The sequence below is a fragment of the Leucoraja erinacea genome, chromosome 1 (genome assembly GCF_028641065.1).
Source record: "Leucoraja erinacea ecotype New England chromosome 1, Leri_hhj_1, whole genome shotgun sequence".
NCBI lineage: Eukaryota > Metazoa > Chordata > Chondrichthyes > Rajiformes > Rajidae > Leucoraja > Leucoraja erinaceus.
Window position 1 is genome coordinate 115,992,849 of NC_073377.1, and position 19,487 is coordinate 116,012,335.

At 42.6% G+C, this 19,487-nt stretch overlaps 2 protein-coding genes across 2 annotated transcripts in view; one reads left to right on the forward strand and one right to left on the reverse strand.

Annotated features, from left to right (window-relative positions):
* The window catches only part of tbck (TBC1 domain containing kinase), a 275,407-nt gene that overhangs the window by 196,233 nt on the left and 59,687 nt on the right, over positions 1–19,487 (reverse strand). The window contains exons 5-6 of the mRNA XM_055641803.1: positions 18,207–18,280; positions 15,947–16,088 (exon numbers count right to left, since the gene is read on the reverse strand). Coding sequence (XP_055497778.1) covers positions 15,947–16,088; positions 18,207–18,280 — 216 coding nt within the window. The remainder of the gene's footprint in view (positions 1–15,946; positions 16,089–18,206; positions 18,281–19,487) is intronic.
* Positions 1–19,487, forward strand: part of aimp1a (aminoacyl tRNA synthetase complex interacting multifunctional protein 1a) — a 212,963-nt gene that overhangs the window by 80,560 nt on the left and 112,916 nt on the right. The gene's annotated exons all lie outside the window — the stretch shown is intronic.

A 19,487-nucleotide genomic window follows, 5' to 3' on the forward strand; every position in this document is an offset into this window, starting at 1 on the left:
ATCCCCAGTCTATCCCATTGTTGATATGTGTTGTCGATGAGAGACGGTTTGAATGCGGGGTTATTCAATAGTGGGGTTAGTACTGATAAATTATTTAATTTCAAGGATACTTTTATTTGTTTCCAAATTCTTATTATATTGTGAATAATTGGGTTCTTCTTATATATTATACTATTCAATTTTATCGGTGAGAGCAGGATCGTTCCTATATCGTGCGGATAGCACTCCTCTTTCTCCATTCTTATCCACTCCAACTGCTGAGTGGAACTATCCAGCCAGTATATTATGTTCTTAATATGCACTGCCCAGTAGTAATATATAAAGTTAGGTAATGATAAACCCCCAACTTCTTTAGATTTGCACAAATGCTTTCGTTGAATTCTATGTGTTCTGTAGTCCCATATAAAATTAGTGATAGTGGAATCTAATTTTTTGAAAAAATATTTTGGAATATATATTGGGATTGCTTGAAACAAATATATTAATTGTGGTAAGAAAGTCATTTTTATAGCGTTAATTCTACCTATCAATGAGAGTGGAAGCGTTTTCCAAAATTTAATCGTATCATTCAGTTTATTTAATAGTGGTATAAAATTGGCACTAAATAATGATTTGTGTCTTCTCGTAATTTGAATACCCAGGTACTTGAATTTTTCTGTTGCAATTTTGAAGGGGAATTTTAGTAAGTGTCTCGAATCCTGTGGTTTTAAAGACATAATTTCGCTTTTATTCCAATTTATTCTATATCCTGAAAAAGAGCCGAATTCCTCAATTAGTGTTAATAAGGTGGGTATACTCGTTTGTGTATTAGTAATATATAAAAGGATATCATCAGCGTATAATGAAATTTTATTCTTTGAGTCCTTGCTGTTATATCCGTGAATATTCGGGTGATTTCTAATCCTTTTGGCCAGCGGTTCTATCATAAGGGCAAATAGCAATGGTGATAAGGCACACCCTTGCCTATTACCCCTTGATAAGTAAAATTTTGGAGATAGCGTATTGTTAGTTAATATTCTTGCCGTAGGTCTATCATAAAGTAGTTTAATCCATCTGATAAAATTCTCTCCCATATTAAATTTTTGGAGTACCTTGTATAAATACTGCCATTCTACTTGATCAAATTTCTTCTCTGCATCCAACGTGACCACTGAGATATCTTCATTGTCCTTCTTATGAGAGTACATTATATTAAAAAGCCTTCTCAAATTATTAAATGATTGTCTTTTGGGTATAAATCCCGTTTGATCCGTATTTATTAAATTGTTAATATAATTATTTAGCCTTCTAGCTAGAATCTTTGCTAAAATTTTCTGATCCGTATTTAGAAGTGATATAGCTCTATAAGAACCAGGCTCATCTAAATCTTTATCTTTTTTTGGTATAAGCGTTATTGTTGCTTCTGCTAGGGTTTCTGGTAGTTTATTTTCAGTATAAGCCTGCGTGTATAAATTAAATAATCTTGGTACAATAGACTCCTGAAATCTTTTATAAAATTCATTACTAAAGCCATCTGGTCCTGGGGTCTTCCCATTTTTCAATGAGTTTATTATTTGTTTTATTTCTTCACTAGTAATCCGTGCTCCTAATTGCTCTTGTTCTAAACTATCCAATTTTGGGAGCTTGCAATTATCTAAAAAATTTGTAATTTTACTTACATCTGTCTTTATTTTGGATGTGTATAAATTATGATAAAATTGGGCAAACCTCTTATTAATATCCTTAGGCAATGTTAGCAACTCACCATTGTCCGATTTAATTTTTGTAATAGTTTTTTCCTTTTCTCGTTGCTTCAGTTGCCTCGCAAGCAGTTTATGGAGCTTATCCCCAAATTCGAAGTGTGCTTGTTTTGTAATTTGGAATAATCTTATTACTCTAGCCGATAATATTCTATTGACTTTATATTTCAGTAAAGTTATCTTATTATGTTTATTTATGGTTGGGTCAGTTTCATTGTCCAGTTCTAGTAATTTTATCTTCTGTTCTATCCGCTGAAGTTCTCTTTTATTTTCCTTATTTTGAAAACTTTGGTAAGAGATTATGACACCGCGAATATATGCCTTGAAGGTTTCCCATAATAGCGGTGCAGAAATACCCGGTGTGTCATTTATTTCGAAAAAAAGTTTTGTTTGTTCTTTTATATACTCATAACCCTGCGGGTTATTTAATATGTGTGCATTGAACCTCCAAAAAGGCTTTATACTCGGCATTCCCTCAATTTTAAGTATAAAAGTCAATGGTGAGTGATCAGAAATAATACTATTATGATATGATGGTTTATTCGTATACGGGATCAATTTTGTGTCCAGTAAGAAATAGTCAATTCGCGAATAAGTTTTGTGAACTGATGAATAAAATGAGTATTCCCTACCACTTGGATTTGCTATTCTCCAAACATCAGCTATGTTATTATTTTTTATATAAGTATTTAAAAATTCACAGGTCTTGGTTTTAACAAGACGCTTCCCTAGCTTTATTAATTTATCTAAATATGGATCTATAACATGCATTGTAAGCAATGATGAATTTCACCATCAAGGCTGACTCCCACAAAAATTTACTCCCAAGGGATAAGATATTACCAATGTGGATCTTTACAGTTGCCATGGATGTGGTGGTGGGTGGTGCATTATAGTATAGTTAGGGCAATTTGGTTGAGCACTTTCCCTTTACAGATATTTAACGCAGGGCCTAATCCCTCAGACAGGCCAGTAACTATATCAATAGTGACTTGAAAGATCAGTTTCCAAATGTGTTCACATACAAGGATCACATATAGCATGCTGCCAAGTTGTAAACCTATCAAAATGTCTTATGATTTTAGTTTTGCCGCATAGTTCATGGCGCATATAGTTTTTAAAATATATAACATAGCAATTATCAAAATAGTAATAGTATATATTTTATTTCGAACTTGTAAATCAAAAAAGTTAAAAACAAAGCAAAATAACAATAAAATGAAATGAACAATAAACCTATACACAACACATTGAATAACTTCTCATAAACATCACAAATCTTACATGTTTAAAAAGGAGTAGGAGGAAGTATACACTTATTTATTCCTACCCTTTCTCCGCTATTCATCAATTAATTTAAAAACTTAATCTCATCTACATATATATATATATAAAGTGTTTAAGAAGGAACTGCAGATGCTGGAAAATCGAAGGTACACAAAAATGCTGGAAAAACTCAGCGGGTGCAGCAGCATCTATGGAGCAAAGGAAATAGGCAACATTTCGGTCCAAAACCCTTCTTCAGACGCCTGAAGAAGGGTTTTGGCCCAAAACGTTGCCTATTTCCTTCGCTCCATAGATGCTGCTACACCTGCCCATGTTTCTCCAGCATTTTTGTGTACCCACATATATATACACACATACACAAACAGATACATACATATATCTATACATAAGCCACATATATACATATCTACATGCATATGCACGCATGCAAACATACATATATACAGTTTATAAACAATTATCCAAATTCTATGTGTAACACGAATATCACACTGTGTCAATAAACTAAAACTTAACCGTCATCACAGCCCTTCCTCATCCTCTGGAAAACATTTTTTTTCCACTTCTTAAACTGAGTAACGTTCATGCTTTGCTCGAGTTCCACATCCAAATCATTCCACAATTTCACCCCACAGATTGAAATACACATACTCTTCACAGTTGTATGAACACAAAGTTTCTTTAAATTAAACTTTCCTCTCAAATTATAACCATCCTCCCTGTTAAAGAGCATTTTTTGTATATTACCTGGTAGTAACTTATTTATTGCTTTATACATTATTTGTGTTGTATTAAATTCTACTAAATCCATAAACTTGTAGGCATTTGACTTGAAAAACAGAGAGTTGGGGTGTTCACGAAATCCTACATTATTAACTATACTTATGGCCCTTTTTTGCAGTATGCATAATGGATGTAGGGTGCTTTTATAAGTTTATAATTGTTACCCCATACCACACAGTAATTTAGATATGGCAATACAAGTGAACAATAAACAATGTCCAGCACTTTGTGATTCAGAATGTACCTTGTTCTTCCCAGAACTGCAATGCTCCTTGCCAGCTTTGCTTCGCACATGTTTTATATGAGGTTTCCAGCAGATTTTGTGGTTTAATATCACACCGAGAAATTTATTTTCATATACTCTTTCTATATCAACACCATCTATCCTCACTTGTACCTGAGTGTTTATTTTACAATTTCCAAACAACATAATCTTTGTTTTGTTCAAATTTAGTTTAGAGATACAGAGATACAGCATGGATACAGGCCCTATGGCCCATCAGTTCCACGCCGACCAGCAATCCCCGCACTTTAACCCAATCTTACACCCACTAAGGACAATTTTTACATTCACCAAGCCAATTAACCTACAAACCTGAAGGACTTTGTAGTATGAGAGGAAACCAAAGATCTCTGAGAAAACCCACGCAGGTCACGGGGAGAACCTACAAACTCCGTACAGACAGCATCCGTAGTCGGGATCGAACACGGGTCTCCGGCGCTGCATTCGCTGTAAGGCAGCAACTCTACCACTGTGCCACCGTGACCGCCCTTTAATGATAATTTTTGTCGCCCTTTAATGATAATTTGTTTATGTCAAACCACCTTTTATAATTTTTCATTTCTGATGTGATCTCCTCCAAAAGCTGCTGTAAATTCTCCCCAGAACAAAATATATTAGTATCGTCAGCAAATAAAATTAATTTCAATATTTTTGATACTCTACATATATCATTTATATACCGAATGAACAATTTCAGTCCTAATACTGACCCCTGAGGTATTCTACAAGTAATATCCAAGCATGTTGATTTATGCTCACCTATCTTCACAAACTGTTGCCTGTTACTTAAATAGCTTCTCAACCAATTCAACACCGCCCCCTGATACCGTACCTTTCCAATTTATCAAGTAATATATTGTGATCAATGGTATCAAAAGCTTTTTTTAGATCTATAAATACTCGCACTGCATACTTCTTTTTGGTCTATACTATTAGTAATTTCTTCTTTTAATTCGATTAGCACCATACATGTTGATCTGTTTGATCTGAATCCATACTGACTGTCAGTCAGCAATTTGGGCTTCTCAATAAATTTGTCTAGTCTTTCAGTAAAGAGTTTTTCCAGTATCTTGGAGAATTGGGAAAGTAAGGAAACAAGCCTATAATTTGTGAAGTGGTGTCTATCCCCAGTTTTACATAAAGGTATAACTTTAGCAATTTTCATTTTGCTTGGGAATTTACCAGTAAGAAATGACGTTACAGATGTGCGTTAGGGGGTTTGCAATGCTATCAATGTCTTTCTTGACTATTGTCATGTAAATTTCATTGCAGTCAGTAGAAGTTTTATTCTTACATTTATTTACAATATTCATGATTTTTTTTTTCTACTACAGGTGCACAACCTATTATCCGAAAGCCTTGGGACCAGACACTTTTCGTAATTCGGAATTTTTCGGCTTTCGGATTGGAAGATTTTTAGCATAGATTTTAACAGCTGGCTCAGTGGTAGAGTGCTCGGCTCATATCCGCAAGGTCGCGAATTTGCGCCTCGATCCCGGCAGTTACTCGATCGCGAGTTTGAGTCTTCAATGTAGTTTTTTCTTGCAGAATAGGAGAGAATAGGGAGGGTTAGGCTGGGATCATTTTCTGTGAGATAATCTTAGTGCGGGAGACAAGTATAGGAGAGGTGTACTGACTGTGTGGGCAGAACTTTGGAAGTGATTGCCCACCATTCTCAAAAGCCGCTGTGTCTCCCTGTCCCTCCAACTCCAGAGGAATCCGCTCCCCGATGGGCAATTACGGCGACAAATGGCAGTTCGCCCACAGCCCGAGCTGCGCCACCCCAAGAACAAGATGTACCTTGCACACCATCAGCTTCTGCCCCTACGGGGAGCGTGTTCCTCTGGAGTTGGAGCGGGGCTGGGCTGGAGTTGCTGATCTGGGATCTCCGTGCTTGCAGTGGGCCTGGGGGTCGGTGCCCCAATGAGGGGGCGCAGCTCGGGCTGTGGGCGAACTGCCACTTGTCGCCATAGCGGCCCATTGGGGAGAGGCTTCTGGTGGTCCTGATGTCTTCGGCCACCCCCCTGTAAAGGAGCTGAGACTGGGAACTGTATCGCCCTTGCAGGTGAGCAGGAGAGTGGGGTTGTTTGCAGTTGCAGATGGAGGGGGCAAGTGCGGTACAGTTCCCAGTCTCAGCTCCTGTCCAGGGGGGTGGCCGGAGACGTCAGGACCAACAGGAACCCACTCCCCGATGGGCCACTATAGCGACAAGTGGCAGTTCGCCCACAGCCCGAGCTGCGCCCCCTCATCCGCAACCCGGGTTCCTCTGGAGTTGGAACGGGGCTGGGCTAGAGTTTCTGCTGGCTGTGAGTCTCCGGGATCTCCGTGCTTGCAGTCGGTGTCCCGTTGGTCCTGACGTCTCCGGCCACCCCCCTGGACAGGAGCTGAGACTGTGAACTGTACCGCCCTTGCCCCCTCCCTCTGCAACTGCAAACAACCCCACTCTCCTGCAAGGGCGGTACAGTTCCCAGTCTCAGCTCCTGTACAGGGGGGTGGCCGGAGACGTCACAGCCCGAGCTGCGCCCCCTCATCTGCAACCCCAAGAACAAGACGTACCTTGCACACAATCAGCTTCTGTCCCTACAGGAAGCTGTTCCTCTGGAGTTGGAACGGGGCTGGGCTGCTGCTGGCTGTGGGTCTCTGGGATCTCCGTGCTTGCAGTGGGCCTGGGGGTCGGTGTCCCGTTGGTCCTGACGTCTCCGGTGACTGGCATTGTATGCTGGCATCGCCGACGTGAAGACAGTGCAAAGCCCCCGCGCCGGTGCAATGGGCGGGGAACTGGAGAGGGGAGGGAAGGGGTCACAGACATGGCCGGGAAGCAGAAGGGTGTGGGTGGGGTGAAACTGAAGGGAGCGACAATCTGCTGCTGCCTGCCAGCTGAGATAAAACGTTCCCACGCAAGACTCACGATACACTGTGTATCGTGAGTCTACCATGAGAACTTTTTAACTCAGCGGGCAGGCAGCAGCAGATTGTCAATTATTAACCCTCCCGCGCAATATACCCTCACCTCTTTTATGAATGGGGATTTAGTTCCCCTTTCTTCGAGGACCGACCGGAGGTTCCGCTGTCACCTCTGCGGGCCGTCCTCGGTAAACGTCTTCAAGGACCTTTCTTCAAGGACTGAAAAAATGTCCGCTATTCGGAGCTTTTCGTTATTTGGATCTTCGGATAAAAGGTTGTGCACCTGTACTCTTAAAAACTGTGAGCTTGGATTTCTTTCTCCATAATCATCATCAGTCCCCTCTTTGGGTGTCTCTGGATCATTGATGTTTTTTTGCCAATTTTGGTCCCACACTTACAAAAAAATTGTTGAAACCATTAACCACATTATCCATATTATTGTTGGTCTTATTGTTATGGATGACATAGGGTAACTTGAGTTTCTAGATCCATTTCTAATAATACTGTTTAACACACTCCGTATACCTTTATTGTTTTTATTTTAATCTAATATTTCATTATGGTATTATTTCTTACATATCCTCATAAATTTCTTACATATCCTCTAGAATTTAGGAGATTGAGAGGGGATCTTATAGAAACTTACAAAATTCTTAAGGGGTTGGACAGGCTAGATGCAGGAAGATTGTTCCCGATGTTGGGGAAGTCCAGGACAAGGGGTCACAGCTTAAGGATAAGGGGGAAATCCTTTAAAACCGAGATGAGGAGAACTTTTTTCACACAGAGAGTGGTGAATCTCTGGAACTCTCTGCCACAGAGGGTAGTTGAGGCCAGTTCATTGGCTATATTTAAGAGGGAGTTAGATGTGGCCCTTGTGGCCAAGGGGATCAGAGGGTATGGAGAGAAGGCAGGTACGGGATACTGAGTTGGATGATCAGCCATGATCATATTAAATGGCGGTGCAGGCTCGAAGGGCCGAATGGCCTACTCCTGCACCTAATTTCTATGTTTCTATGTTTCTATAATATTAGTTAACTTATTTTTATATGTTTTATATTCTATTTCTACCTTTTAGTTCTATACTTCATGAATTCTCTGTATAAAGTATTCTTCTTTTTGCAGGCACTTTGCAATCCTTTTGTAATCCATGGAATATCTATATATTTTTGTTTTCTCCTGTATTGTTTTATTGGACAGTTTTTGTCATACAATATTGTGAATATTTTTAAGAATGTTTCATATGCTTCGTCAATGTCTTCTTTCTTGTATATTATTCTCCAATCTTCTCTAAAAATTGGAAATCTTTAGAAATGCAATTTCTAAATGCATTCATAGATTCTTCTGTCCTCACCCATTTGTATTTCAGGTTATCAACATTCTTATCCTTTTTATAGTTACTGTCATAGATTGCAAAAACTGGCAAATGGTCACTGATGTCATTTATTAATAACCTACTCACTGTATTAACTTCCATAACATTTAGAAACATAGAAACATACAAAATAGGTGCAGGAGGCCATTCGGCCCTTCGAGCCAGCACCCCTATTCATTGTGATCATGGCTGATCATCCCCTATCAATAACCCGTGCCTGCCTTCTCCCCATATCACTTGACTCCACTAGCCCATAGAGCTCTATCTAACTCTCTCTTAAATCCATCCAGTGGCTTTGCCTCCACTGCCCTCTGTGGCAGGGAATTCCATAAATTCACAACTCTCTGGGTGAAGAAGTTTTTTCTCACCTCAGTCTTAAATGACCTCCCCTTTATTCTAAGACTGTGGCCCCTGGTTCTGGACTCACCCAACATTGGGAACATTTTTTCCTGCATCTAGCTTGTTTAGTCCTTTTATCATTTTACATGTCTCTATAAGATCCCCCCTCGTTCTTCTAAACTCCAGTGAATACAAGCCTAGTCTTTTCAATCTTTCTTCATATGCCAGTCCTGCCATCCCAGGGATCAATCTCGTGAACCTACGCTGCACTGCCTCAATCACAAGGATGCCCTTCCTCAAATTAGGAGACCAAAACTGTACACAATACTCCAGATGTTGTCTCACCAGAGTCCTATACAACTGCAGAAGAACCTCTTTACTCCTATACTGAAATCCTCTTGTTATGAAGGCCAACATTTCATTAGCTTTCTTCACTGCCTGCTGTACCTACACGCAAACTTTCAGTGACCGGTGTACAAGGACACCCAGGTCTCGCTGTACCTCCCCCTTACCTAACCTAACCCCATTGAGATAATAATCTGCCCCCTTCTTTTTGCCGCCAAAGTGGATAACCTCACATTTATCTATATTATACTGCATCTGCCTCTTTAATAATTGACTCCAGCATCTTTCCCACCACCAAAGTCAGGCTAACTGGTCTGTAATTCCCCGTTTTCTCTCTCGCTCCTTTCTTGAAAAGTGGGATAACATTAGCTATCCTCCAATCCACAGGAACTGATCGTGAATCTATTGAACATTGGAAAATGATCACCAATGTGTCCTCTATTTCTAGAGCCACCTCCCTGAGGACCCTGGGATGCAGACCGTCAGGTCCAGGGGATTTATCATCCTTCAGTCCCATTAGCCTACCCAATACTATTTCTCGCCTAATGAAAATTTCTTTCAGTTCCTCTACCCCCTTAGATCCTCTGTCCTCCAGTACATCTGGGAGATTGTTTGTGTCATCCTTAGTGAAGACAGATCCGAAGTACCTATTCAACTCTTCTGCCATTTCCTTGTTGCCCATAAAATTTCACCCGTGTCTGCCTTCAAAGGACCCACATTTGATTTTGCTACTCTTTTTCCCTTAACATGTCTAAGAAGCTTTTACTGTCCTTCGTTATATTCCTGGCCAGCTTCCCTTCGTACTTCATCTTTTCAGCCTGTATTGCCCGTTTTGTTTCCTTCTGTTGTCCTATGAAAGTTTCCCAATTCTCTGGCTTCGGCTACTCGTTGCTGTGTTGCACATCTTTTCTTTTAGTTTTATTCTATCCCTAACTTCTCTTGTCAGCCACGGTTGCCTCCTACTCCCCTTAGAATCTTTCTTCCATTTTGGAATCAAATGATCCTGCGTCTTCCGTATTATGCCCAGAAATTCCTGCCATTGCTGTTCCACCGTCATGCCTGCTAGGATCCCTTTCCAGTCTACCTTGGCCAGCTCCCCTCTCATGCCTTCATAGTTCCCTTTGTTCAACTGCATCACTGCCACTTCCGATTTAACGTTCTCCTCAAACTACCTCCGAGCAGTTCCTTTACCTCGAGTTCTCTTATCATATCTGGTTCATTGGACAACACTAAATCCAGAATTGCCTTTTCTCTGGTCGGCTCTATTACAAGCTGCTCTAAGAATCCACCTCGGAGGCATTCTACAAACTGTCTTTCTTGGGATCCTGAACCAACCTGATTTTCCCAGTCTACCTGCATATTGAAATCCCCCATCACCACAGTGGCATTACCTTTGTTACATGCCAGTTTTAACTCCTGCTGCAACTTACACCCTACATCCGGGCTACTATTTGGGGGTCTATACAGATAATATATTTGTGAATATATTATCTATTAGCGTGGCACAGTGAGGTGTAATTCCGCTAGGTCTAATGATTTTTCTATATAAGCTCATGCTATGCATTGCATTAATAAACTCTTCTGTCATTTTATGCTTATTTGGATTTAACAGATACATGTTGAAATCCCCACAGATGAACATAACCTTTTGAATTATTTTACCAAATATTTCTTCCATCCAATCCTTAAATATTTCAATATTAGATCATTAGATAAATAAAAACAAAAAACTAAAAGAGACAGCAAATCTGGCATTTACAAACCTCAGACCCAAACCTCTTGGGCTGTTTTATCACATGTGGTTTGAATATATGCACCATTTTATGACAGTTGCCATCATTATTAGTCTTTAATATTTACCACATGGCCGCTAGCTTGCCTTAGTTACTCACTTTCAAGAAATAAGGCTTCTGCAAGGCCAGCCTTAGGAGGTGCGGGGCCCAGTTGGGAACAATTTTGGTGAGCCCCAGGTTCCCAGCCAAGGTCTGTCACCCCTGTTATTTAGTATATATTATGAAATTGTACACTAAGTTGCTATGGATTATACACTGTCTTAATCTCTCCTGCTCTCGTCTGACTGTCAGTACCTCCCGCTGGCTTCCAACCTTTACTGTAGCTGCTAATTACCATTAAACTGCATTATGTGATTTGACACAATGCCCTTGGAGACAGCGGCTGATTGGACGGGAGGAGACCGATTTGTTGATTGGATGGGAATTTTAAGGGAAGCTGGTTGGTGATTGGACACAACCCCCTTAGAGACAGCGGTTGATTGGCCGCCAAATAATGGGGCACAAAAAAATGACAAATAGGAAAACAATAAAATCAGAATTCCGATTTTAATCGGAAGAATATCATGCCTGATCTGCATCAAAGATACTAGTATCCGCTCTAGTACCTTTGATCTGCAGTTCCTTCCTATTGAAGAGGAACCCTGACCTGAAACAACTCCTAATCCATTCCCTCCACAGATGCCGCCTAGCCCGCTGAGTTACTCCAGCACTCTGTTTTTTATTTAACTCTGAAAATGAAGATGGACATAAAAGCTGGAGTAACTCAGTAGGACAGGCAGCGACTCTGGAGAGAAGACCCTTCTTCAGACTGAACTGAACTCTCGTCAGTGAGAGTACTTGTGATTGTCTGAAGAAGGGTCTCGACTCAAAATGCAACCCTCTCCCCAGAGCCGCCGCCCGTCCCGCTGAGCTATCCCGGCCCCCCAGTTTCCACCTTCAACTCCAGAGCCAAACAAAAAACACAGAGTGCTGGAGGAATTCAGCGGGCCAGGCGGCACCCGCAGAGGGAACGGACCAGGAGCCTCCACGGGCCAGGGCTCCCCCTCCCTGCCCCCCTAGGGGGGGGGCCCTACAGGAAGGAACCGCAGATGCAGCTGCCACTGCAAATCGCCAAATGATTCCGGAATGCCGAGACGACAGGGTGAGAGAGAGGGAGTGAGAGAGCAAGAGAGAGACAAGATGGGGAGCGGGAGAGAGAGCGAGCGAGCGAGAGAGAGGGAGGGAGGGAGAGAACGATAGACAGAGAGACACAACATGGGTTGGTAGGTGAATGACTTTACCTGCACACCAAGAAGAAGCCCGCGCTCGCGGTACGGAGCCCTCAATTCTCACACTGTGTCATAGGAACATAGAAAATAGGTGCAGGTGTAGGCCATTCGGCCCTTCGAGCCTGCACCGCCATTCAATATGATCATGGCTGATCATCCAACTCAGACTTGACCAAGTATTAATGACGCCGCATTCTTTTGAATAAGATTCACTGGACTCCCGTGAATTTTATTCAAAAGAACACAGCGTCATTAATACTTGGTCAAAACACGATTACATTTACAGAGGAATGTGAATCGATGTATTGATGACACATAGTATAACTACATGTTAACTACTGGCTGTTAACAAGTGCTAACAGTGGTAGTTAACAAATCGTTTTGGTCTCATGGTTGGTACAGCATTATTCATATCTGTAATGATTATCCATGGACGTTTTTAAAAAAAATCCGTATTTAACAACGCAAATGTTTTAAAAAAACAATCCTTATTTAACAAAGCAAATTCGTATTTCCGTATTCGTGTTGCATTTCCGTACGAAATACGGGAAATTAGCGCGGGGCCCAATTGGGAGAAATTGGTCCAATTGGCTTAAGGCCGGCCCTGGGCTACTGGTTCAGATTTTTATTGTTCACGTCTGCAATTTGGTATCAATTCAGAACTTTAACAATTACAAACATCTAAGGACAATTCTCTCAACATCAGTGTATGAGGTGGTTTTGGAAGGGTGAGGGAAGGCGAGGGGGGGGGGGGGGGGGGGGGGGGGGGGGGGGAGAGATGTAAAAGTGATGTACAAACAAAGATTTAAGAAAGAACTGCAGATGCTAGAAAAATCGAAGTTAGACAAAAAGTCTAACTGGAGAAACTCAGTGGATGAGGCAGCATTTATGGAGCGAAGGAATAGGTGATGTTTCAGGTCGAGACCCTTCTTCAGACTGATGTGGGGGTTGGGGAAGAAAGGAAGAGGTGGAGACAGTAGGCTGTGGGAGAGCTGGGAAGGGAAGGGGAAGAAAGCAAGGACTAAGAAAGGGAGAAAGCAAGGACTACCTGAAATTGGAGAAGTCAATGTTCATATTGCTGGGGCGTAAACGACCCAAGCGAAATATGAGGTGCTGCTCCTCCAATTTGCGATGGGACTCACTCTGGCCATGGAAGAGGCCCAGGACAGAAAGGTCGGATTCAGAATGGGAGGGAGAGTTGAAGTGCTGAGCCACCGGGAGATCAGTTTGGTTAATGCGAACTGAGCTGAAGTGTTGGGCGAAGCGATTGCCAAGCCTACGCTTGGTCTCACCGATGTAGAGCAGCTGACACCTAGAATAGCGGATGCAATAGATGAAGTTGGAGAAGGTGCAGGTGAACCTCTGCCTCACCTGGAAAGACTGCTTGGGTCCTTGGATAGAGTTGAGGTGGGAGGTAAAACGACAAGTGTAGCATTTCCTGCAGTTGCATGGGAAAGTACCGGGGGAGGGGGTGGTTTGGGTGGGAAGGGACGAATTGACCAGGGAGTTACGGAGGGAGCGGTTTCTGTGGAAAGCTGAAAGGGGAGGAGATGGTAAGAAGTTGCCAGTGGTGGGATCCCGTTGGAAGAAAGGTCATTATGAAGCCTCAAAACTGTTTAATTAATTTAATATGTGATTTTCTTTTCTCCTAAAGAAATCACAATATATAGGACTCGGGTCTCTCGGTTCATGGTATCAGACAAAGTCTTGGCAAAGAGAAAGAAATGTTTCTAGTTATACTAAGTGGCAAGCCCAATACATTCCCCTTGGAAGATATTCCCCAGCTGAGAGTTGCAGTCTCTTAATTCCCCACCAGTTCCATTGCTCCCCAAGTTTAACTGAAACACCACTGATTTAGAAGGAATTCAGCATCATACAGTATGGAAATGAGTCAGGCTCATTTGTTTGATACAGCTCCATAGAAATATCACGTTAAAACTTGTTGTCACAGTGAACGTTGAATGGTATCAACAGAGAATGCGTGAGGACATGATTGAATCAGAAGATTTAGGAATGTCTTCCTAATCTGCTATGTGGTAGTGGAAACAGGCCCTTCGGCCCAATTTGCCCGCACCTACCAACATGTCCCATCTACACTAGTCTCACACCTGCCTGCCCATATCCCTATAAACCTATCTTATCCGTGTACCTGTCTAAATATTTCTGAAACATTGTGATAGTGCTTGCCTCAACTACCTCCTCCAGCAGCTCATTCTATTCACCCACCAGCCTTTGTGAAAAAAGCTAACTTGAAGGTTCCATTAAAACTTTCACCCTTCATCTTAATATTATGCCCTCTTGTTCACAATTCCCCAATCTCTGGGCCTTTACCCATTTTATTTCTCTTTTAATATTTAGTCAAGTGTCATTATGTGACTGCTATTCTGTGTACATTATTGCAAGGTCTTGTTGAGAACACTGGAGCAAATAGCTTAGAGTGGTGGTTGGCTGATGTTGAAGACAATCCACGTTTGAACATTATTACAGGAAATACAGGAGGCTCAACTGACTAAAAAAAAAAACTGCTCTATTTGGAGACCACTTATCAATGATGCCTACTATAATTATAATGGTCTTTGCAATTTACACTATTATTGGTTTCTAGTTTATCTGAATGCTAATAAAATTATAAATTTCAGATAGTTTCTGTAGATGTTGCTAGAGTGTTTCAGTATTTTCTGTTTTCAGTTTAGATTTATGAACTAAATTAATATCTCCAGGAATTATATCACATTCTATAAGCTCCTCTACAAACCCTTGAAATGGGGCATCACAATCTGGATCCCCCAGTCTCCTTATTTCCAATGTGCCTCCTTCCAGTTGTTGGGGAACAGTATACTTATTGGGGTCCTCGTTGCCTTTAGTACTATGTCCAGTTACTATGTACACTTGTGTTTGAAGGAACTGCAGATGCAAAAAGCTGGAGTAACTCAGCGGGACAGGCAGCATCTCTGAGGGAGAAGAAATGGGTGGCGTTTCGGGTCACGATCCTTCTTCAGACTATATACACTTGCTCAGTTTTAATTTCTGGAAACAAAATATCTGTACAGAATGTTTTATTGAATACCAGAGTTGAGATAATGTGGTTTAATATCAGGTCTGCTTCATCTCTGGGGGGGGAGGGGGGGGGGGGGGGGGGGGGGAGGGGGGGACACTTTGCACAGTAATGCAATAGCAGAAAAAGCACCACTGAGAGATACACTGACACATGGATGTCTTTCATGCTCAAGGTCAACTCTATGAACCGCATTCATTGAACATAGAACAGTACAGCATAGGAACAGGCAATTCAGCTCACATTGTCCATGTCGAACATCATGCCAAATTAAACTAATCTCCTCTGTCTGCATATGATCCGTACCCCTCTATTCCCTGCCGTCCACTTGCCTATCTAAACGTTCCTTAGCCACCACTATCATATCTGTCTGTACTATCACCCTTGGAAGCTATTTCCAGGCACCCACCAATCTTTGAGTAAAACAACTTGCCCCACACATTTCCTTTAAACTTTTCCCCTCTCAACTAGAAAGCGACGCTCTCAAGTCTTTGATGTTTCCCCCGGAAAAGGGTTCTGACTGTCTAACCTATCTAGCCATTCCCAGCATGAATTTAAGATCGAGCCACATCTTCCTTGGGATGAATAATGGATGATTAGTTTAGATATAAAATTCTAATTACTGAGCCACAGCAATTTCAGTGACTATAACTTAAAAACATTAATCTTCCATGACGATTGGTTGGGCTCAAATGGTTCTATTGATTGAAAAAATGTTTTATGATACTACACGTTATCTGGTTTACAAAGAGAGCAAGTAGATGATTCTGCCACATACCACACAGAGTTCAAGGAGAATCACACCAAGAGACCATACGTCGACTTTGGGACCCGAGGGTGTTGAACTCTCACTCTTTGTATGATCAGTGGGTTTCGCCATTCCTTGAGTGATAACCTCAGGTGCCAAATAGGAAGGATACCTAAACACAACCCATAAATACACACATTAACTGACAGAATAATCCTATGGAGAAGGTCAGCAAGATGCCCTTTGGCCCAAAGGTATTTAAAGTGTTCCTTTCTTTCTCCGCCAAACAGTGGCTTAACTTTATATACTATTTTTTTAATTTATATTGATATGGGTATGTTTAACCAAAGACCAAGCAGGTTCTTTTTAGTCCTAGCATTATTTAATGGGTGACTTCATTTTTGAAGGAATCAGATTTAATTCTTCCAAACAGGTTCTATTTGGTCCCCAAGTGTTCTGTGCAGCATTTCGTTTTGTGCAGCATTTTAAACTAGATATTCACAAATAACGTGAACAGTGATTGGACAAGTAAGCATAGATATAGGCTTTCAATTTAATCCTACATGGTTTTCAATTCAGATAATGTTAGACCAATCTGGTACAGCTCGGAAACAGGCCCTTTGTCCCACCGACTCCGCGAATACCAGCAACAACCCCATATTCTACCACTATCCTACACACTAAGGACAATTTACAAATTTTTACCTCAGCGATGTGAAAAAAAATCAAAATATATTTAAACAACAGAATTTGAGAGATTAATGTTAGCCAGGACACCATGAAATGGAGCCATGGGATCTTTTCAGCCATGTTTAAGAAGGAACTGCAGATGTTGGAAAATCGAAGGTACACAAAAAAGCTGGAGAAACTCAGTGGGTGCAGCAGCATCTATGGAGCAAAGGCAATAGGCAACGTTTCGGGCCGAAACCCTTCTTCAGACTGATGGGGGGGGGGGGGGGGGGGGGGGGGGGAGAAGAAAGGAAAAAAGGAGGAGGAGGAGCCCGAAGGCTGAGGGATGGGAGGAGACAGCCCGAGGGCTGAGGAAGGGGAGGAGACAGCAAGGACTAACAAAATTGGGAGAATTCAATGTTCATGCCCCCAGGATGCAGACTCCCCAAGCGGAATATGAGGTGCTGTCCCTCCAATTTCCGGGTGTTGCTCGCTCTGGCCATGGAGGAGACCCAGGACAGAGAGGTCGGATACGGAGTGGGAGGGAGAGTTGAAGTGCTGAGCCACCGGGAGGTCAGGTTGGTTATTGCGGACCGAGCGGAGATGTTCGGCGAAACGATCGCCCAGCCTCCGCATGGTCTCACCGATATATTTAGCAGCGGATGCAATAGATGAGGTTGGAGGAGATGCAGGTAAACCTCTGTCGCACCTGGAACGACTGCTTGGGTCCTTGAATGGAGTCGAGGGGGGAGGTAAAGGGACAAGTGTTGCACCTCTTGCGGTTGCAATGGAACGTGCCCGGGGAGGGGGTGGTACGGGAGGGAAGGGAAGACTTGACAAGGGAGTTACGGAGGGAGCGGTCTTTGCGGAAGGCAGACATGGGGGAAGATGGGAAGATGTGGCGAGTGGTGGGGTCGCGTTGGAGGTGGCGGAACTGACGGAGGATTACTTGTTGTATGTGACAGCTGGTGGGGTGAAAGGTGAGGACTAGGGGGACTCTGCCCTTGTTGTGAGTGGTGGGATGGGGAGAGAGAGCAGTGTTGAGGGGTATGGAAGCGACCCTGGTGCGAGCCTCATCTATGGTGGAGGATGGGGAACTCCCGTTCCCGAAGAATGAGGACATTTCAGATGCCCTGGTGTGGAACGCATCATCCTGGGAGCAGATGCGGCGTAGACGGAGGAATTGGGAGTAGGGGATGGAGTCCTTACAGGAAGCAGGGTGGGAAGAAGTGTAGTCCAGATAGCCATGGGAGTCAGTAGGTTTATAGTGGATGTCGGTCAGAAGTCTTTTCAGACATCTGAAAGCTGACAGAAAACTGAATTTAACTAAAAGAAGGCACCTCGGACAGGGGAGCACCCCTTAGCATTGCACTGTTGTACCATCTTTGACCAGGTTTCGGATCTCTGAAGTGGGATTTAACTTCATGACTTCCGAATCAGGAAAGAAAGACTCTAACTGAGAGAATATCTTCTGATACTCAATGCAGTAATTGGTGCAATTGCTAAAGCCCCTTAAATGCGGTCTTTCCCAAAGATCAAAGTCGTAGCACTTGCTCCTGTTATACATGTATTCGCAGCACTGAATAGGGTGAAATGCAATGAATTCTAGTTGAGTTCTTACCCGATAGGAAAGTCAACGTCAGCGTTGTAACCAGTCATGTGATACAGACCAAACTTGCCCAGCTTAATATGACCCTGTAAGCATTAAAAAAAACTCTGTTGAAACAAGGAACTGCAGATGCTGCTTTACAAAAGAAAGACACAACGTGCTGGAGTAACGCAGCAGGTCAGACAGCATCCCTGGAGACCATGGATAGCTGATGTTTCTGGTCGGGACCCTTCTTCAGACTCATATTCATAACGATGTTCTCTGTTTGACATTCTACATAAACTAGATCAATCAACTAGCTTTTTAATTGAGAAACTGTACTAATACTTGCTCCCCATCTTCAAGTATATGTTGCTGAAGATTATGCTTTCAATTAGATTATCCCCTTCCAAAATGTATAAAAATGGCCTTTATTAAAATCTGACAATGTGCAATTTTTTTCTATTACAAATCTCAAATTGCAGAGTACAGAGGCAAAGAAATAAATAATGGGTCTTTGGCACCTACCTGCAGTGACATTTTGCCAGCAGCCCAACAGAAGAGGATTATTTACAGCTACAATCAACTTACCTGGATCAGAAAAACGGCAGAAATCGGCGCCGTAACGGACAAGCTGCTGGTGCATCTGAAGGCACTAGCGATTTCGCGATCTCCTGCAGCTGCGGGAGCCTCCGACTGCAAGCATTCCCTGGATCGCTGTAGAAAACCCGACCCGACTGGGAATCACAGGTACTGTACCTGGAAACACCAGGAAGCCCTCCGGAGCCGATGAGCAGGATTTCCCAGGAGCAACCGAGCTGGAGCTGCCGACTGTGAGGGAATCCCCGTTCCAGCACAGGCTCGCAGAAACAGCAGGTACATTAATTACAGTACCTGGAAACAACGGAGAGACCACCATTGTGTCCGGAAACGTGGTTGGACTTCAGGTCAGACTGAAGCGCAGAGGACTTCGACCCCCTCTCCCTACCATCCTACTGGCCAATGTACAGCCCCTTGAAAATAAAGTGGAGGACTTAAGGGCAAGACTGCTTTATCAAAGGGAGCTGAGGGAATGCTCTGTGTTCTGTTTCACAGAGACATGGCTCACCCCAGCTCCTCAGACGCTGCGGTCCAGCCTGAAGGTTTCTCAATCCATCGCATAGAACGTACGCAGGCATCTGGGAAAGGGAGAGGAGGGGGCGTCTGCCTCATGGTCAATTCTGAGTGGTGCTCAGACGTGGCAATCCTATCCAACTCCTGCTCCCTGCACCTGGAAGTGAAGTGCCGTCCCTTCTACTTACCGAGGGAATTCAT